This window comes from Gymnodraco acuticeps, unplaced genomic scaffold (assembly GCF_902827175.1).
Source record: "Gymnodraco acuticeps unplaced genomic scaffold, fGymAcu1.1, whole genome shotgun sequence".
NCBI classification, from domain to species: Eukaryota; Metazoa; Chordata; class Actinopteri; order Perciformes; family Bathydraconidae; genus Gymnodraco; species Gymnodraco acuticeps.
Window position 1 is genome coordinate 74474 of NW_022989943.1, and position 22387 is coordinate 96860.

Genomic DNA, 22387 nt, shown 5'->3' on the forward strand with positions numbered 1-22387 from the left:
CTCCAGCTCTCCGAGTCCTGACTCCCAATTGCTTCAGAAGTTTCCCCCACATGTATCATCTATATAGACCTCACATATCATATAAAACATATCATTTGCATATTTAATTCACTCAATCTTTGCCCAAATGTCAGGTTATATTGTGGTGTAAGTAACTGTACCAGAACAATTACAATGGTTGAGCACATGTGCAAGTCCTTTAATCACAACATATAATAAATGCAGCTCTATGTTCAATACAAAATAAAGTCTGTGGTGTAAGACGTGCCGTTTGTTCTTCACCAAAAAAGCACAACTAGGAGGAAATTGCTTCTCATCAATTCAGGAAAAAAGCTATTTCAAGGTTTATTATATTTAAATAACACACAATCATGTCTAGGTTTGTAAAGTGTAGTGCAAAAACATCAACATAAACAACAACGGAGTGACGGTGAGGTAAGTTAACACCACTTTCAATTAGAGAACACATTAGTGGAGATTTGTTTTGCCACATGATTAATAAAAAAACAACTTTTAATTTCTCCATTTTTCCACGACACCAACACACAAGATGTTTTTACCCCATTAAAGTGAATGAAACTGTCAAATTCATTTTGATGTAAATCCAATGTCCAGACAGAGTCCCATAAACAAAGTGTTGCATTGAACGAGCATTTGACGTCACACTTTAGGGCTTTAATTACCTGAGACTCACAAACTACTTCCTGTTTTCCCTGTTGATGAAATACAGTTTTGCATTGATGAAGTATTTTTACAGGAAGACACAGAAGTTAGCATTCCCAGGGATTCCTCGACAAAAAGCCAATGGGATTTTTTTATTGGTTTTCGGTCAAAAGCAAAAAATACCCTCTGTGGTTAACACACGTTTATGATACTTAGACGTTTTGTTCAGCAATAGAATCTGCTAAAATCTCTAAAGGAACTACATCACGGTCACATGACTTCACCGCTAAGCTAAAGGCGGCTAATGTTGGGCTATACAGGAACTACAGCACGGTCACATGACTTCACCGCTAAGCTAAAGGTGGCTAATGTTGGGCTATACAGGAACTACAGCACGGTCACATGACTTCACCGCTAAGCTAAAGGCGGCTAATGTTGGGCTATACAGGAACTACAGCACGGTCACATGACTTCACCGCTAAGCTAAAGGTGGCTAATGTTGGGCTATACAGGAACTACAGCACGGTCACATGACTTCACCGCTAAGCTAAAGGCGGCTAATGTTGGGCTATACAGGAACTACAGCACGGTCACATGACTTCACCGCTAAGCTAAAGGCGGCTAATGTTGGGCTATACAGGAACTACAGCACGGTCACATGACTTCACGTAGCAACCGCTAAGCTAAAGGCGGCTAATGTTGGGCGTGATGACGTTTAATCGTCTCAATTAGACACTTGTTAGCAACTGCCATTTTAAAATTCACCAGTGGGGTATAACTGACGTATTTTATGTCAGAACAAAACGTTGTGTTAACCACAGACCTTATTTCAGGCTTAAAAAACAAAAACACATTCAGAAAAACCATTGACTTCCACACAAGGGAATCGGACGTTGAATACAGACTAATTTCCGTGTTTTAGGACTCTTTCCTGCACCACTCTATAAGAATAAAAAGTAACAATGAGGTAAGTAAAGAGGATTTAGATGGAGATGAAACTGGTGACGAGGATTCAACAGGACGAATAAATTAAGAGAGGAAGTCCCGCCTCTTCCAAGTGTCACTCATGTGATCTTATTTCTGGAAAAAATAAGAGATAAAGCGTTGTGTGGCCCTTTAAATAACGCCCACCACTGTCTTATACCAATCTTTTAAATTGACCAAAATATTTGTGTCTTTCGTCGTTGACTCCAAAATAAAATCCCATCATGGTCCATCGGAAGCGACTGACTTTCTCAAAAGGATAAATTAAATGTTCTCATCATCAGTCCTGGATGGATTATAAGCACAAGTACATTTCCTATCTTGTCATGATTCACACATTGTATCTACAAGTCTCATACTCTCACAGTTTGAGATTTCCTTTGCTCCAAAGTCAGTCGTTAAAATTCCACAATAAAATGAATTTAGACTCATCTGCTCAGCGAAGGTGGATATAAAAATAAATTCAATATGGATTATTATCATCCCAGCCTTCGAGTGGTAAGACCGGAAAAACTGAGAAAGATGGAATAGAAGCTGTGAGTCCTTGGATCTGAAGCATCCTGTCGCTACGACGATGAGCTGAGGAAGAGGAAGATAAAACTCATCCTCACTGTCCATCAACTCTCCTTATAGATCAACAGGATATCTTCATCTGTCCCATAGCTCCGCCGAGCCTCCTCAAAAACACTGACGCTCGTGCAGCACACGCCTGGAAAACACAAAAACATTGAGGTTAATATTTGACTTCAACCATCTCTGTGTTTTATTGATTCCTCTTTGTCTTAATCTTTGTTGTTGTGATCGGATCCACGACACAGTCAAATTCAGTGATGCCACATTCAGCGAGGGTTTACTCACGGTCAGAGTACGCCGGGTTGTTGTAGAAAATGCAGCCGGTGGTCCTGTTGTAGCCGCACACCACCACGAAATGCCCCTGGTACTCCGGTTTCCTGCAGAAACACTTCTGTCCCACGGGCAGGAAGCAGCAGTATTTGACGGGCGAGGAGCAGAGGTCACAGGTCAACACCACGGCGTTCACCAGGACGATCGCCACGTGACCCTGCTCCAGGTGAGACTGGATCTCCTGAAGCGGCACAGAGCTGCGGGGAAACACAATCAGAGTCAGAATACCTTTATTCCCTCCTCAAGGTTTCAAGGCTTGTATTGTCATGTAAAACAATAACATAGTTGCAGTGTAGTTATGACAATGAAAATCTTAGGTCACAGGCTCCTCCCACAGTGCAACACAATAAAACAGATATAATAGAGACCGAATATGATAGAAACTGTGCAGAATAGTCGATATACAGTAATTGGAATATTGATATATGTAAGTTGCAAACAGATGAATGTTATGGATGTTCTTTCAAAAGTTCAGGTGTCTAACAGTCTCATGGCCTGACAGTTATCTCTTTGGCATTAATGGACTGATTAAGAAAAAGGCCCATCTAGCTGCACTTGTACATATGTGACCTGCTCTATCGAAATCAGTCGCATTGACCCGAAGACACATTTTGAGTTGTATACACTGTTGGAAAGAGGAGGTTCCTAGCTTTCTAATGATATCAGGATTGTTGTTGTTCTCCAAATATTCAGCAAAATATGTCACATTATATAATGACTGTTACCGAGTCATCATTTTGAGAAAAAGGCTTTCAAAGTTTCCTCTTCTCTGGAATCCATCGATCTGATTGGTTATTAGCGGCTAGCAAATGATCAAAGTAGTACGGAGGGAAGATATTTTCCCTTGGATTACTGGTCTGGGGGAAGCTCGCGAGTGTATGTGTGTGTGTGTACGTGTTTGTGTATTTTTGCGTTTGTGTGTATTGCGTTTGTTTCCCGGGGAAAACACTCACGAGAAACACCGGCTGTTATGCCTGCTGTGACGTCAAGTTACTCCGCTTGTAATTATGCCGTCACAAGCTTCAAAGCTGTATTTATCATCTGAATTTGCTTAAACAAGTTTAATATTCTGAAAGCCAAGACTTTGTTTATTTGAAATCAGATGAAAACAAACTGTCACGGACCCTGCCGTGTTATCTATGATTACTATACGCCTTACATTCATAATTTCAGCCGGAGGGAGGGGGGGGCGGCGTGCGGAAGAGCCGAGTGGCGAGTGAGAGCTTCAAACATGTATTTATCGAGTGATTCTGGAAATAAAAGTTTCATATTCTGAAAGCCAAGACTTTGTTTATTTAAAATCAAACAAAACATCCGAACCCCGAAAAACTAGTTTTTTTTATATTATAACGATATGAGACAAGATTTCGTGTTAGATTTGAGATATCGTAGTTGAAATAAGTGTGTTTAAGGCAGCATAACGGGAAGCAACGATTACACTGAAAAATATATGCAGAGAAAGGAAGTTATTGTAGACACCTGTGGGCTGATGCCATCAATAATAAACATTACACAGTACGTAGATAACTTTGCATTTAAACCTATTATTACATGGCTTAGTCGAATACTCGATTCTGATTGGTCAATTCGGACATTTCAGAGGTCAATATGACAGTAGGACAGACCGCTGTGAAGCACTATAATCACTAAGGAGGATGAAGAGAGGGAAAGAGGTTAAAAGACGGAGAGCTGGACGTTTCAGTTAAAGGTCACCTATCATGCTATTTTTAGGCAATAGCAAAGGTCTCAGATATAAAAAAACATGTCTATGAAGTGCTTTGCTCAAAATACCAAACAGATCACCCATTCTAGCCACGCCTCATATCCCTCTATTTCACTTCCTGTTTAAAAAGTGCTGATTTGGGGATAAAGCTTTAAAAAAATGTAAATTGATCAAACAAAGAGGAAGGGTCTGAGCTCATGTGGGACCCGGCAGCTACTGTCTAAACTAAATGCTGCCGTGATGAAACGCCATATCATGGATTATCAAGGATTATCAAGGATTCTCTCTGAAACAGTTTGGAGCTCAAAGGCTTTCTCTCTTGCCGGTTATACCACAAGGTGAGTTCCTTTTTACTTCCTGCTTCTTCACACACATGCTCTCCAGTACAGGTTAGCTCTGAGTGTTAGCGATGCTAATGTAAACACCGACCATATTACGTCCAAAACAGTCGGGCGTTGTTTCTGATAGCAACGTTTCTGATTGGGCCGTGGGTCCACATTTCAGATATTACGTCATATCGGACGCAAATCTGGATCAGCTCCGCTGTAGCCCCGTTTTTAGAGATTTGGGTACGGAGGAAAAGAGAGAGGGTTTTATTTTCTGACACTGGGGACACATTTATGTATAAAAGACATCAAAAAGTGCATTTTGCATGATAGGTCCCCTTTAAATGAATATTGGGAGTCAAGTCGGTAGTGTGTTTCGTGTGTGGCCGTGTGATAAGGGATGTTCTTTTTCCAGTAATGACCGCCTCGCTGCAATTATCCTTTAATTAATGTCTATGCCTACATGTATGTAGAAAAGGAAGCTACAATGTTTGTAGCATATTTAGCCCTGATGCAAACGCCATTTCAAAAACACGCATTTGAAAAGTTGTTTGACTTTTTTTTAAATACGATCCTGACAAAGCATGAATACACTTTTCTCAAACTTGGCATTAAGATGCTATCATTTCAGCATTGTTTTGATGAGTTTATTGCTATTAAATCTCAGCTGAATATGTTCATTTTTGTTAAAACCACTGTAGGAAACCGGATATGGGGGCATGAATGATTACCACAGATGTTCTGTCAGCATGAGGCAATATTTGGTGGCTTTGTCTTAGTAAATAATGTTATACAGACAACTCACCATTTCTTCACCGTGACACCTTTGCTCTCCGCTTTAAGGAAAAGCTCATTCACTCGGTCTTCTTCTGTATCAAAGTGTTTCTTATAGAAGTTCTACAAACCATCCAAAAGACAACAGAGACATTAATCGCACACAAAGAACGATACACTTCTGAATGTGGTTAAAGGGCATGACTGATAGATAAGACCAGAGGTGGAAGTATCGGAGCACAAATACTTTGTTACTGTAATTAAGTACATTTTTCTGGTATCAGTACTTTACTCCACTACTTACTTTTCTGACCACTTTTTACTTTGAACCCAAATATCTGTACTTTCTACTTCTTACATGTTGAACCCAAATACCTGTACTTTCTACTTCTCACATGTTGAACTCAAATACCTGTACTTTCTACTTCTTACATGTTGAACTCAAATACCTGTACTTTCTACTTCTTACATGTTGAACACAAATACCTGTACTTTCTACTTCTCACATGTTGAACACAAATACCTGTACTTTCTACTTCTCACATGTTGAACCCAAATACCTGTACTTTCTACTTCTTACATGTTGAACTCAAATACCTGTACTTTCTACTTCTTACATGTTGAACCCAAATACCTGTACTTTCTACTTCTTACATGTTGAACCCAAATACCTGTACTTTCTACTTCTTACATGTTGAACTCAAATACCTGTACTTTCTACTTCTTACATGTTGAACTCAAATACCTGTACTTTCTACTTCTTACATGTTGAACTCAAATACCTGAACTTTCTACTTCTCACATGTTGAACTCAAATACCTGTACTTTCTACTTCTTACATGTTGAACCCAAATACCTGAACTTTCTACTTCTTACATGTTGAACCCAAATACCTGTACTTTCTACTTCTTACATGTTGAACTCAAATACCTGTACTTTCTACTTCTTACATGTTGAACTCAAATACCTGTACTTTCCACTTCTTACATGTTGAACACAAATACCTGTACTTTCTACTTCTTACATGTTGAACTCAAATACCTGTACTTTCTACTTCTTACATGTTGAACTCAAATACCTGTACTTTCTACTTCTTATATGTTGAACTCAAATACCTGTACTTTCTACTTCTTACATGTTGAACTCAAATACCTGTACTTTCTACTTCTTATATGTTGAACTCAAATACCTGTACTTTCTACTTCTTATATGTTGAACTCAAATACCTGTACTTTCAACTTCTCACATGTTGAACTCAAATACCTGTACTTTCTACTTCTTACATGTTGAACTCAAATACCTGTACTTTCTACTTCTTACATGTTGAACTCAAATACCTGTACTTTCTACTTCTTACATGTTGAACCCAAATACCTATACTTTCTACTTCTTACATGTTGAACACAAATACCTGTACTTTCTACTTCTTACATGTTGAACTCAAATACCTGAACTTTCTACTTCTCACATGTTGAACTCAAATACCTGTACTTTCTACTTCTTACATGTTGAACTCAAATACCTGTACTTTCTACTTCTTACATGTTGAACTCAAATACCTGTACTTTCTACTTCTTACATGTTGAACTCAAATACCTGTACTTTCTACTTCTCACATGTTGAACTCAAATACCTGTACTTTCTACTTCTTACATGTTGAACTCAAATACCTGTACTTTCTACTTCTCACATGTTGAACTCAAATACCTGTACTTTCTACTTCTTACATGTTGAACCCAAATACCTGTACTTTCTACTTCTTACATGTTGAACACAAATACCTGAACTTTCTACTTCTCACATGTTGAACTCAAATACCTGTACTTTCTACTTCTTACATGTTGAACTCAAATACCTGTACTTTCTACTTCTTACATGTTGAACTCAAATACCTGTACTTTCAACTTCTCACATGTTGAACTCAAATACCTGTACTTTCTACTTCTTACATGTTGAACTCAAATACCTGTACTTTCTACTTCTTACATGTTGAACTCAAATACCTGTACTTTCTACTTCTTACATGTTGAACTCAAATACCTGTACTTTCTACTTCTTACATGTTGAACCCAAATACCTATACTTTCTACTTCTTACATGTTGAACACAAATACCTGTACTTTCTACTTCTTACATGTTGAACTCAAATACCTGAACTTTCTACTTCTTACATGTTGAACTCATACCTGTACTTTCTACTTCTTACATGTTGAACTCAAATACCTGAACTTTCTACTTCTTACATGTTGAACACAAATACCTGTACTTTCTACTTCTTACATGTTGAACTCAAATACCTGTACTTTCTACTTCTTACATGTTGAACTCAAATACCTGTACTTTCTACTTCTCTCATGTTGAACTCAAATACCTGTACTTTCTACTTCTCACACGTTGAACACAAATACCTGTACTTTCTACTTCTCACACGTTGAACACAAATACCTGTACTTTCTACTTCTTACATGTTGAACTCAAATACCTGTACTTTCTACTTCTTACATGTTGAACTCAAATACCTGTACTTTCTACTTCTTACATGTTGAACTCAAATACCTGTACTTTCTACTTCTCTCATGTTGAACTCAAATACCTGTACTTTCTACTTCTTACATGTTGAACTCAAATACCTGTACTTTCTACTTCTTACATGTTGAACCCAAATACCTGTACTTTCTACTTCTTACATGTTGAACTCAAATACCTGTACTTTCTACTTCTCTCATGTTGAACTCAAATACCTGTACTTTCTACTTCTTACATGTTGAACCCAAATACCTGTACTTTCTACTTCTTACATGTTGAACTCAAATACCTGTACTTTCTACTTCTTACATGTTGAACTCAAATACCTGTACTTTCTACTTCTCACATGTTGAACTCAAATACCTGTACTTTCTACTTCTCTCATGTTGAACTCAAATACCTGTACTTTCTACTTCTCACATGTTGAACTCAAATACCTGTACTTTCTACTTCTTATATGTTGAACTCAAATACCTGTACTTTCAACTTCTCACATGTTGAACTCAAATACCTGTACTTTCTACTTCTTACATGTTGAACTCAAATACCTGTACTTTCTACTTCTTACATGTTGAACTCAAATACCTGTACTTTCTACTTCTTACATGTTGAACCCAAATACCTATACTTTCTACTTCTTACATGTTGAACACAAATACCTGTACTTTCTACTTCTTACATGTTGAACTCAAATACCTGAACTTTCTACTTCTCACATGTTGAACTCAAATACCTGTACTTTCTACTTCTTACATGTTGAACTCAAATACCTGTACTTTCTACTTCTTACATGTTGAACTCAAATACCTGTACTTTCTACTTCTTACATGTTGAACTCAAATACCTGTACTTTCTACTTCTCACATGTTGAACTCAAATACCTGTACTTTCTACTTCTTACATGTTGAACTCAAATACCTGTACTTTCTACTTCTCACATGTTGAACTCAAATACCTGTACTTTCTACTTCTTACATGTTGAACCCAAATACCTGTACTTTCTACTTCTTACATGTTGAACACAAATACCTGAACTTTCTACTTCTCACATGTTGAACTCAAATACCTGTACTTTCTACTTCTTACATGTTGAACTCAAATACCTGTACTTTCTACTTCTTACATGTTGAACTCAAATACCTGTACTTTCAACTTCTCACATGTTGAACTCAAATACCTGTACTTTCTACTTCTTACATGTTGAACTCAAATACCTGTACTTTCTACTTCTTACATGTTGAACTCAAATACCTGTACTTTCTACTTCTTACATGTTGAACTCAAATACCTGTACTTTCTACTTCTTACATGTTGAACCCAAATACCTATACTTTCTACTTCTTACATGTTGAACACAAATACCTGTACTTTCTACTTCTTACATGTTGAACTCAAATACCTGAACTTTCTACTTCTTACATGTTGAACTCATACCTGTACTTTCTACTTCTTACATGTTGAACTCAAATACCTGAACTTTCTACTTCTTACATGTTGAACACAAATACCTGTACTTTCTACTTCTTACATGTTGAAACTCAAATACCTGTACTTTCTACTTCTTACATGTTGAAACTCAAATACCTGTACTTTCTACTTCTCTCATGTTGAACTCAAATACCTGTACTTTTCTACTTCTCACACGTTGAACACAAATACCTGTACTTTCTTCTCACTTCTCACACGTTGAACACAAATACCTGTACTTTCTACTTCTTACATGTTGAACTCAAATACCTGTACTTTCTACTTCTTACATGTTGAACTCAAATACCTGTACTTTCTACTTCTTACATGTTGAACTCAAATACCTGTACTTTCTACTTCTCTCATGTTGAACTCAAATACCTGTACTTTCTACTTCTTACATGTTGAACTCAAATACCTGTACTTTCTACTTCTTACATGTTGAACCCAAATACCTGTACTTTCTACTTCTTACATGTTGAACTCAAATACCTGTACTTTCTACTTCTCTCATGTTGAACTCAAATACCTGTACTTTCTACTTCTTACATGTTGAACCCAAATACCTGTACTTTCTACTTCTTACATGTTGAACTCAAATACCTGTACTTTCTACTTCTTACATGTTGAACTCAAATACCTGTACTTTCTACTTCTCACATGTTGAACTCAAATACCTGTACTTTCTACTTCTCTCATGTTGAACTCAAATACCTGTACTTTCTACTTCTCACATGTTGAACTCAAATACCTGTACTTTCTACTTCTTACATGTTGAACTCAAATACCTGTACTTTCTACTTCTTACATGTTGAACTCAAATACCTGTACTTTCTACTTCTTACATGTTGAACTCAAATACCTGTACTTTCTACTTCTTACATGTTGAACTCAAATACCTGAACTTTCTACTTCTTACATGTTGAACTCAAATACCTGTACTTTCTACTTCTTACATGTTGAACTCAAATACCTGAACTTTCTACTTCTCACATGTTGAACCCAAATACCTGTACTTTCTACTTCTTACATGTTGAACTCAAATACCTGAACTTTCTACTTCTCACATGTTGAACTCAAATACCTGTACTTTCTACTTCTTACATGTTGAACCCAAATACCTGTACTTTCTACTTCTTACATGTTGAACTCAAATACCTGTACTTTCTACTTCTTACATGTTGAACTCAATACCTGAAACTTTCTACTTCTCACATGTTGAACCCAAATACCTGTACTTTCTACTTCTTACATGTTGAACACAAATACCTGTACTTTCTACTTCTTACATGTTGAACCCCAAATACCTGTACTTTCTACTTCTTACATGTTGAACTCAAATTACCTGTACTTTCTACTTCTTACATGTTTGAACTCAAATACCTGAACTTTCCTACTTCTCACATGTTGAACCCAAATACCTGTACTTTCTACTACCTTACATGTTGAACACAAATACCTGTACTTTCTACTTCTTACATGTTGAACCCAAATACCTGTACTTTCTACTTCTTACATGTTGAACCCAAATACCTGTACTTTCTACTTCTTACATGTTGAACTCAAATACCTGTACTTTCTACTTCTTACATGTTGAACACAAATACCTGAACTTTCTACTTCTCACATGTTGAACCCAAATACCTGTACTTTCTACTTCTCACAATGTTTGAACTCAAATACCTGTACTTTCTACTTCTTACATGTTGAACCCAAATACCTGTACTTTCTACTTCTTACATGTTGAACTCAAATACCTGAACTTTCTACTTCTCACATGTTGAACCCAAATACCTGTACTTTCTACTTCTTACATGTTGAACTCAAATACCTGAACTTTCTACTTCTCACATGTTGAATCTCAAATACCTGTACTTTCTACTTCTTACATGTTGAACTCAAATACCTGTACTTTCTACTTCTTACATGTTGAACTCAAATACCTGTACTTTCTACTTCTTACATGTTGAACTCAAATACCTGTACTTTCTACTTCTTACATGTTGAACTCAAATACCTGTACTTTCTACTTCTTACATGTTGAACTCAAATACCTGAACTTTCTACTTCTTACATGTTGAACTCAAATACCTGAACTTTCTACTTCTCACATGTTGAACCCAAATACCTGTACTTTCTACTTCTTACATGTTGAACACAAATACCTGTACTTTCTACTTCTGACATGTTGAACACCAAATACCTGTACTTTCTACTTCTTCATGTTGAACACAAATACCTGTACTTTCTACTTCTACATGTTGAACATCAAATACCTGTACTTTCTACTTCTCACATGTTGAACTCAAATACCTGTACTTTCTACTTCTTACATGTTGAACTCAAATACCTGAACTTTCTACTTCTTACATGTTGAACACAAATACCTGTACTTTCTACTTCTTACATGTTGAACACAAATACCTGTACTTTCTACTTCTTACATGTTGAACCCAAATACCTGTACTTTCTACTTCTTACATGTTGAACTCAAATACCTGTACTTTCTACTTCTTACATGTTGAACTCAAATACCTGAACTTTCTACTTCTCACATGTTGAACCCAAATACCTGTACTTTCTACTTCTCACATGTTGAACACAAATACCTGTACTTTCTACTTCTTACATGTTGAACTCAATACCTGAACTTTCTACTTCTCACATGTTGAACCCAAATACCTGTACTTTCTACTTCTCACATGTTGAACACAAATACCTGTACTTTCTACTTCTTACATGTTGAACCCAAATACCTGTACTTTCTACTTCTTACATGTTGAACCCCAAATACCTGTACTTTCTACTTCTTACATGTTGAACTCAAATACCTGTACTTTCTACTTCTTACATGTTGAACACAAATACCTGAACTTTCTACTTCTCACATGTTGAACCCAAATACCTGTACTTTCTACTTCTCACATGTTGAACTCAAATACCTGTACTTTCTACTTCTTACATGTTGAACCCAAATACCTGTACTTTCTACTTCTTACATGTTGAACTCAAATACCTGAACTTTCTACTTCTCACATGTTGAACCCAAATACCTGTACTTTCTACTTCTTACATGTTGAACTCAAATACCTGAACTTTCTACTTCTCACATGTTGAACTCAAATACCTGTACTTTCTACTTCTCACATGTTGAACTCAAATACCTGTACTTTCTACTTCTTACATGTTGAACTCAAATACCTGTACTTTCTACTTCTTACATGTTGAACTCAATACCTGTACTTTCTACTTCTTACATGTTGAACTCAAATACCTGAACTTTCTACTTCTTACATGTTGAACTCAAATACCTGAACTTTCTACTTCTCACATGTTGAACCCAAATACCTGTACTTTCTACTTCTTACATGTTGAACACAAATACCTGTACTTTCTACTTCTTACATGTTGAACCCAAATTACCTGTACTTTTCTACTTCTTACATGTTGAACACAAATACCTGTACTTTCTACTTCTTACATGTTGAAACCAAATACCTGTACTTTCTACTTCTCTACATGTTGAACTCAAATACCTGTACTTTCTACTTCTACATGTTGAAACTCAAATACCTGTACTTTCTACTTCTTACATGTTGAACTCAAATACCTGTACTTTCTACTTCCTTACATGTTGAACTCAAATACCTGTACTTTCTACTTCTTACATGTTGAAACTCAAATACCTGTACTTTCTACTTCTTACATGTTGAAACCCAAATACCTGTACTTTCTACTTCTTACATGTTGAAAAGCCAAATACCTGTACTTTCTACTTCTTACATGTTGAACCCAAATACCTGTACTTTCTTCTACTTCTTACATGTTGAACACAAATACCTGTACTTTCTACTTCTTACATGTTGAACCCAAATACCTGTACTTCTACTTCTCACATGTTGAACTCAAATACCTGTACTTTCTACTTCTTACATGTTGAACTCAATACCTGTACTTTCTACTTCTTACATGTTGAACTCAAATACCTTGTACTTTCTACTTCTTACATGTTGAACTCAATACCTGTACTTTCTACTTCTTACATGTTGAACTCAAATACCTGTACTTTCTACTTCTTACAGTGTTGAACCCAAATACCTGTACTTTCTACTTCTTACATGTTGAACCCAAATACCTGTACTTCTACTTCTTACATGTTGAGACCCAAATTACCTGTACTTTCTACTTCTTAACATGTTGAACACAAATACCTGTACTTTCTACTTCTTACATGTTGAACCCAAATACCTGTACTTTTCTACTTCTCACATGTTGAACACAAACACCTGTACTTTCTACTTCTTACATGTTGAACCAAATACCTGTACTTTCTACTTCTCACATGTTTGAACCCAATATGTACTTTCTACTTCTTACATGTTGAACTCAAAATACCTGTACTTTCTACTTCTTACATGTTGAACCCAAATACCCTTACTTTCTACTTCTTACATGTTGAACTCAAATACCTGTACTTTCTACTTCTTAATGTTGAACCAAATACCTGTACTTTCTACTTCTTACATGTTGAACTCAAATACCTGTACTTTCTACTTCTACATGTTGAACACAAATACCTGTACTTTCTACTTCTCACATGTTGAACTCAAATACCTGCTTTCTACTTTACATTGTTGAACCAAATACCTGTACTTTCTACTTCTTACATGTTGAACACAAATACCTGTACTTTCTACTTCTACATGTTGAACTCAAATACCTGTACTTTCTACTTCTTACATGTTGAACTCAAATACCTGTACTTTCTACTTCTCTCATGTTGAACTCAAATACCTGTACTTTCTACTTTCACACTGTTGAACACCAAATACCTGTACTTTCTACTTCACACGGTTGAACACAAATACCTGTACTTTCTAACTTCTTACTTGTTGAACCCAAATACCTGTACTTTCTACTTCTTACATGTTGAACTCAAATACCTGTACTTTCTACTTCTTACATGTTGAACTCAAATACCTGTACTTTTCTACTTCTCTCATGTTGAACTCAAATACCTGTACTTTCTACTTCTTACATGTTGAACTCAAATACCTGTACTTTCTACTTCTTACATGTTGAACCCAAATACCTGTACTTTCTACTTCTTACATGTTGAACTCAAATACCTGTACTTTCTACTTCTCTCATGTTGAACTCAAATACCTGTACTTTCTACTTCTTACATGTTGAACCCAAATACCTGTACTTTCTACTTCTTACATGTTGAACTCAAATACCTGTACTTTCTACTTCTTACATGTTGAACTCAATACCTGTACTTTCCTACTTCTCACATGTTGAACTCAAATACCTGTACTTTCTACTTCTCTCATGTGAACACAAATACCTGTACTTTCTACTTCTCACATGTTGAACTCAAATACCTGTACTTTCTACTTCTTACATGTTGAACTCAAATACCTGTACTTTCTACTTCTCTACATGTTGAACTCAAATACCTGTACTTTCTACTTCTTACATGTTGAACTCAATACCTGTACTTTCTACTTCTTACAGTGTTGAACTCAAATACCTGAACTTTCTACTTCTTACATGTTGAACTCAAATACCTGTACTTTCTACTTCTTACATGTTGAACTCAAATACCCTGTAACTTTCTACTTCTCTACATGTTGAACCCAAATACCTGTACTTTCTACTTCTTACATGTTGAACTCAAATACCTGAACTTTCTACTTCTCACATGTTGAACTCAAATACCTGTACTTTCTACTTCTTACATGTTGAACACAAATACCTGTACTTTCTACTTCTTACATGTAGAACACAAATACCTGTACTTTCTACTTCTTACATGTTGAACACAAATACCTGTACTTTCTACTTCTTACATGTTGAACTCAAATACCCTGAACTTTCTACTTCTCACATGTTGAACCCAAATACCTGTACTTTCTACTTCTCAACATGTTGAACACAAATACCTGTACTTTCTACTTCTTACATGTTGAACCCAAATACCTGTACTTTCTACTTCTTACATGTTGAACTCAAATACCTGTACTTTCTACTTCTTACATGTTGAACTCAAATACCTGAACTTTCTACTTCTCACATGTTGAACCCAAATACCTGTACTTTCTACTTCTTACATGTTGAACACAAATACCTGTACTTTCTACTTCTTACATGTTGAACCCAAATACCTGTACTTTCTACTTCTTACATGTTGAACCCAAATACCTGTACTTTCTACTTCTTACATGTTGAACTCAAATACCTGTACTTTCTACTTCTTACATGTTGAACACAAATACCTGAACTTTCTACTTCTCACATGTTGAACCCAAATACCTGTACTTTCTACTTCTCACATGTTGAACTCAAATACCTGTACTTTCTACTTCTTACATGTTGAACCCAAATACCTGTACTTTCTACTTCTTACATGTTGAACTCAAATACCTGAACTTTCTACTTCTCACATGTTGAACCCCAAATACCTGTACTTTCTACTTCTTACATGTTGAACTCAAATACCTGAACTTCTACTTCTCACATGTTGAACTCAAATACCTGTACTTTCTACTTCTTACATGTTGAACTCAAATACCTGTACTTTCTACTTCTTACATGTTGAACTCAAATACCTGTACTTTCTACTTCTTACATGTTGAACTCAAATACCTGTACTTTCTACTTCTTACATGTTGAACTCAAATACCTGAACTTTCTACTTCTTACATGTTGAACTCAAATACCTGAACTTTCTACTTCTCACATGTTGAACCAAAATACCTGTACTTTCTACTTCTTACATGTTGAACACAATACCTGTACTTTCTACTTCTTACATGTTGAACCCAAATACCTGTACTTTCTACTTCTTACATGTTGAACACAAATACCTGTACTTTCTACTTCTTACATGTTGAACTCAAATACCTGTACTTTCTACTTCTCACATGTTGAACTCAAATACCTGTACTTTCTACTTCTTACATGTTGAACTCAAATACCTGTACTTTCTACTTCTTACATGTTGAACTCAATACCTGTACTTTCTACTTCTTACATGTTGAACTCAAATACCTGTACTTTCTACTTCTTACATGTTGAACTCAAATACCTGTACTTTCTACTTCTTACATGTTGAACCCAAATACCTGTACTTTCTACTTCTTACATGTTGAACCCAAATACCTGTACTTTCTACTTCTTACATGTTGAACCCAAATACCTGTACTTTCTACTTCTTACATGTTGAACACAAATACCTGTACTTTCTACTTCTTACATGTTGAACCCAAATACCTGTACTTTCTACTTCTCACATGTTGAACACAAACACCTGTACTTTCTACTTCTTACATGTTGAACCCAAATACCTGTACTTTCTACTTCTCACATGTTGAACTCAAATACCTGTACTTTCTACTTCTCACATGTTGAACTCAAATACCTGTACTTTCTACTTCTTACATGTTGAACCCAAATACCTGTACTTTCTACTTCTTACATGTTGAACTCAAATACCTGTACTTTCTACTTCTTATATGTTGAACACAAATACCTGTACTTTCTACTTCTTACATGTTGAACACAAATACCTGTACTTTCTACTTCTTACATGTTGAACACAAATACCTGTACTTTCTACTTCTCACATGTTGAACTCAAAATACCTGTACTTTCTACATTCTTACATGTTGAACACAAATACCTGTACTTTCTACTTCTTACATGTTGAACTCAAATACCTGTACTTCTACTTCTTACATGTTGAACTCAAATACCTGTACTTTCTACTTCTTACATGTTGAACTCAAATACCTGAACTTTCTACTTCTCACACGTTGAACACAAATACCTGTACTTTCTACTTCTTACATGTTGAACTCAAATACCTGTACTTTCTACTTCTTACATGTTGAACTCAAATACCTGTACTTTCTACTTCTCTCATGTTGAACTCAAATACCTGTACTTTCTACTTCTTACATGTTGAACTCAAATACCTGTACTTTCTACTTCTTACATGTTGAACCCAAATACCTGTACTTTCTACTTCTTACATGTTGAACTCAAATACCTGTACTTTCTACTTCTCTCATGTTGAACTCAAATACCTGTACTTTCTACTTCTTACATGTTGAACCCAAATAACTGTACTTTCTACTTCTTACATGTTGAACTCAAATACCTGTACTTTCTACTTCTTACATGTTGAACTCAAATACCTGTACTTTCTACTTCTCACATGTTGAACTCAAATACCTGTACTTTCTACTTCTCTCATGTTGAACTCAAATACCTGTACTTTCTACTTCTCACATGTTGAACTCAAATACCTGTACTTTCTACTTCTTACATGTTTGAACACAAATACTTGTACTTTCTACTTCTCTCATTTTCCAAACAGCTGGTTCCTTTAGTCTGAATGTGTGTTTGGTGCGTGATCATTATTCTTTAGAGTCATTGCGTGCCTATTGATTTGAACACGATCCGTGTATCCATCATTTCCTGGTCTTCTCTAAAGAAGAGGGACCAATGGAAACGTTGTCATGTTGCCGTTGTTCAGCATGGAAACATTCATTAGCTAACAATGACATTATTGTTCTATTAATATAAAGGGAGGTCAGGTACTCTTTAAAGCAGCTGCTAGTTATGGGTACTTTTTACTGAAGTACATTTCAAAGCCTCTTTACTTTCACTTGAGTAAAGAAGTTTAGTCAGTACTTCTACTTTCACCAGAGTATTTTTAAACACGAGTATCTGTACTTCTACTTGAGTAAAGGATGTGTGTACTTTGCCATCTCTGAGTAAGACTAACCTGATTCCTAAAGCCTTTATCAACACCCAGAGTCTGCGTGAAAAAGCAGTGTTTGATTCCTAGATGGCACATGAGGTAGGCCAGGTCGATAGTCCACACACTCTCCGTCAGCTTCAGCTCCCAGCATGCTCTCTGGAACTCCTCGTCACTGATTGGGTGCAGGTACCTGCAAGATGGACAGTTCAATTCAATTCAATTCAAATGTATTTATATAGCCCAATTTCACAAATCAACACACGTGAATGATAATGTAAAAACACCAATGAATGGGTACAAAACACAATGACACAAATACAGTTAGAATACAATATGTACAATGTTTAAAAAGACTGTTGGTTTATTCATATAGCACATTGGAACATAAGAGAGCTGGATGTTTTCAAATTGTAGTCTGCTTATTATCCCCACTTTTCTCTGGGTGCGTAATACTCTTCTTTTATGCACAGAGGACCATCCCAGAGATCCTACAACGCAATGGGGAACGCATGTGCCTGCATTTGCTACACGACTGAATGCCATGAAGTTACATGCATGTAATGACATCATCTTAGTCTAATTAGAGACATAAAATTATTTTGATTCATGCCTCACACAGGAAGGATTCTTTAAAAACAGAAAAGACCTTTTTTAGCCTAAGATTTGTCGTAAAACGAACAACATATACAATAAAACCAAACTTTTTTCATCACGCATTACGCCTTGTTTTTGTGTAAGTGTGTTTCAATCTTAATTCAAGATACTTTGAATCGCTTTTAAATAAAGATTGACAGTAATCGGTGTTGAGTACGTTTGCTAGGTTTACGCTGCCTGCAGTTCAAAGCAATAGTAACAATATGTATGAAGTTCCATAACTTTGTTGAGGTTATTAAATAGTCACGTTACTTATTACCTCAACAGGGTAACTAGTAATCTTTAGCATTTTACATTGAAAACAACAACCTTTCCAACACGGCCTTAATCTGACCTTTTGATGTCAAGACAGTGGGATCAGGTTTCTTAAAACGAGAGGTGTTTTTTTCACTTAATGTTGACTGTCTGTAATTATTAAGAACCCCATTGTGTTTCTTAATACTGTGAGCCATGTTCATGCTCAACTCTCCGACTGCTTTTTGCACAGCCCTCCACTTTAAAATATAATACTCTGTAGTTTGCCATATACTCATTCTCCTAAGTGTTTTCGATTTTTAGCTTTTAGGTTATTTGTATAGTTACATTTCACAGACTATAACACTCCTCCTTGATGTTAACCACCAACTATGGGTTAGGCATAGTTGGGGCATGCTACTTATTTGGCACTTTTCTGCTATACCATGTACATTTCCCCTCTTTGGGAATAATAAAGGTATTCTGATTTACATTTGGTGTAAATACTTGTCTTTAACATCCTTTTTTAATGCTTAATTGTTTCTTTAAAAAATACTTATTTACTTATTACCTACTTAGCAACTTATTTTATTGAGATTGTTTATGTTCACACCACCAGATACCAAAGCAAATTCCTTGTATGTGTAAACGTACCTGGCACTAAACTTGATTCTGATTCTGATAATGTCATATAATGCAAACAAATGTTGAATATAACTCTTCTGAGCACTTACTTCAGCACCATCCTGGAGCAGGCTAAGCCACAGTCCCAGTGGTACAGCTGCCGAATGACAGGAACGTTCAACAAGACGGCATCCTCTGAGAAAACCACAGGTGGAGTTATTAGTTAAAAACTGTTCATGGACAATGGTGACAATGCACAGTACAACATTGTTTACAAATAAAAGACAGCATGGAGACACCCTGATAAGCTATCTGGAGCGTGATAGTTTGGGTTCAAACACCAATAAGATTGACTGTTTCGTAACTTGTCTACAAGTGGAAAGAGTTCAAGTCTTAAGCAGTAACATTTACAGCCAACAGAACTTCTAACACTAACTCAAGACTCTAGTTGGGCAATTATTCAACTGTATGATACTGTTATGATTGTATAAATACACTACTTAGTTACTTCCCACCTCTGCCAAAACATGTTGAGTATATCCATTGTATGCTACCTTGTACTTTTCCTCCACTACATGTATTGAATACCTTTAGTTACTTCACAGATGTGGATGAATGATGTGAAATCTAATCAAGTGTTGAATCAGACTTTAGTTCCACCTGGAGTAAATCCACCAGCTACCCTGCAGTATACAAAGTCATTCAAACTAGCTGCACCTTCACCAGCTTTGAGAACACTTTCATGATCAATCATTATAAAACATATCATATATATTATTCTGAAATGGACCAATCTGCACAACGACTACTTTTACTGTCTTTCACTATATTTTGATGAGAATACTTTTCTACTTTTACTTGAGGAACATTTTGAATGCAGGACTTTCACTGAAACAGAGTATTCCTACACTCTGGTACTTCTACTTTTACTCAAGTACAAGATCTGAGTACTTCTAATTTTACTCAAGTACATTATCTGAGTACTTCTACTTTTACTCACGTACAAGATCTGAGTACTTCTACTTTTATTCAAGTACATTATCTGAGTACTTCTACTTTTACTCAAGTACAAGATCTGAGTACTTCTACTTTTACTCAAGTATAATACCTCAATACTTCTACTTTAACTCAAGTACAAGATCTGAGTACTTCTACTTTAACTCAAGTAAAGATCTGAGTTATTCTCTTACCTCTGGTCAACAGTCCATATACGCCCATAGCTTTGACAGTTTTCATTAGTAACTGCTGCCTTTAAAACGCATGTATAGTGTATGTGTATCCAAGTTTATATTTAAATATGTTGCCATCACTCACCTGTCATTCTGTTGTATTCTGTCTTTAATTGGGCAAATTAAAGACCAGCTGGAGCGTCTTGTTTACAGCATGTTAGGGTTGGGTTTCTTCTCCATGGATGCTAACTAGCAGCTAACCGGCTAACAGTTATAAGTAGTCCTTTAGCAGGTTAGCTGCGAGGCTAGCTCCTCGTCTCACACCACCGCAGCACCATACAGTTGTTAGTTAACTCAACAAGTAAGGGATGAATGTAAGAAAAGTCATTTTTAGTACGTTGTTATGGTGGCGGCTCTAGCTAAGACAGGCTATGCTTCACTTCGCTGTTTGTTAGCTAGCATACTGGCTGAGAAGCTGCTTCTTCTTCGTTGAATTAATTTGGCAAAACCGACCTGGTGTATTAGCGCCACCTGCTGGACTGGAGGCTGAAGCAATGATGGCAGGAAATAAAAATATATATAACAAAAATAATTAATTAATAAATCAAATCAAAAGCCTGTTGACACGAAATAATAATAATAGTTAAAAAAAATCTAATATATATATATAAAAAAGAAACCAAAACACAAACAAATTAATCGTGTGTGTCTGCCCAAGGACAAGTTAAGGTAAAACCTAATAGAGGTGTCATACATAATAACCTAATAAAAGTAAATGTAACAACTACTACAGTGCAACAAAACAGGAATATTAAATGTGGTCTCTTAAACATAAGATCTCTAGCATCTAAAGCAATATTGGTAAATGATTTAATATCAGATTATAATATTGATATATGCTGTCTCACTGAAACTTGGTTGAGACATGAAGAATATGTCAGCATAAATGAGGCCACTCCACCCAGCCATATCAATACTCATATTGCCCGAGGCACGGGCCGAGGAGGTGGAGTTGCAGCAATCTTTGACTCAAGTTTACTTATCAATACTAAACCAAAATTAAATTATACCTCCTTTGAAAGTCTCGTTTTTAGTCTTACGCGTCCGACCTGGAAAACTTTGCAGCCAATCTTATTTGTTACAGTGTACCGTGCACCAGGTCCTTATTCAGAATTCTTATCTGAATTCTCTGAGTTTTTATCAACTTTGGTTCTTAAAACAGATAAAGTAATTATCGTAGGTGACTTTAATATTCATGTTGACGATGATAAAAATAGCCTTACTGTTGCATTTAACTCTATATTAGATTCTGTTGGTAAATAACAGTGTAAATAAACCAACCCACTGCTATAATCACACTCTCGACCTTGTTCTGACTTATGGTATTGAAATTGAGCAACTATTAGTCGAACCGCATAATCCTGCTTTATCCGACCATTTCTTAGTAACTTTTGAAGTACTGTTACTAGACTACAAAGCATTAGCCAAAAGCTCCTGCAGCAGAAACCTATCTGTTAGTGCTATAGCCAAATTTAAGGAAGAGATTCCACCAATACTTAACTCGATA

At 36.0% G+C, this 22387-nt stretch overlaps 1 protein-coding gene across 1 annotated transcript; it reads right to left on the reverse strand.

Annotated features, from left to right (window-relative positions):
- Nucleotides 1-1291: 1291 nt before the first annotated feature.
- gucd1 (guanylyl cyclase domain containing 1) lies at nucleotides 1292-21298 on the reverse strand. The gene is made up of 6 exons (XM_034210198.1): nucleotides 20966-21298; nucleotides 19762-19846; nucleotides 18164-18329; nucleotides 5405-5496; nucleotides 2506-2747; nucleotides 1292-2356 (listed from the first exon to the last, which is right to left on the reverse strand). Exons 1-6 carry the CDS (start codon nucleotides 20970-20972, stop codon nucleotides 2265-2267), a joined length of 684 nt encoding a protein of 227 aa, XP_034066089.1. The 5' UTR covers nucleotides 20973-21298; the 3' UTR covers nucleotides 1292-2264.
- Nucleotides 21299-22387: the final 1089 nt, after the last annotated feature.

What these genes read in the sequence shown, in the direction of transcription:
- gucd1 (XM_034210198.1), bottom strand. An exon ending in GGTGTCACGGTGAAGAAATG is followed by an intron (nt 2,748 to 5,404) that starts GTGAGTTGTCTG and finishes GTTTCCCCGCAG; the next exon opens with CTCTGTGCCGCTTCAGGAGA. An exon ending in CAACCCGGCGTACTCTGACC is followed by an intron (nt 2,357 to 2,505) that starts GTGAGTAAACCC and finishes TGTGTTTTCCAG; the next exon opens with GCGTGTGCTGCACGAGCGTC.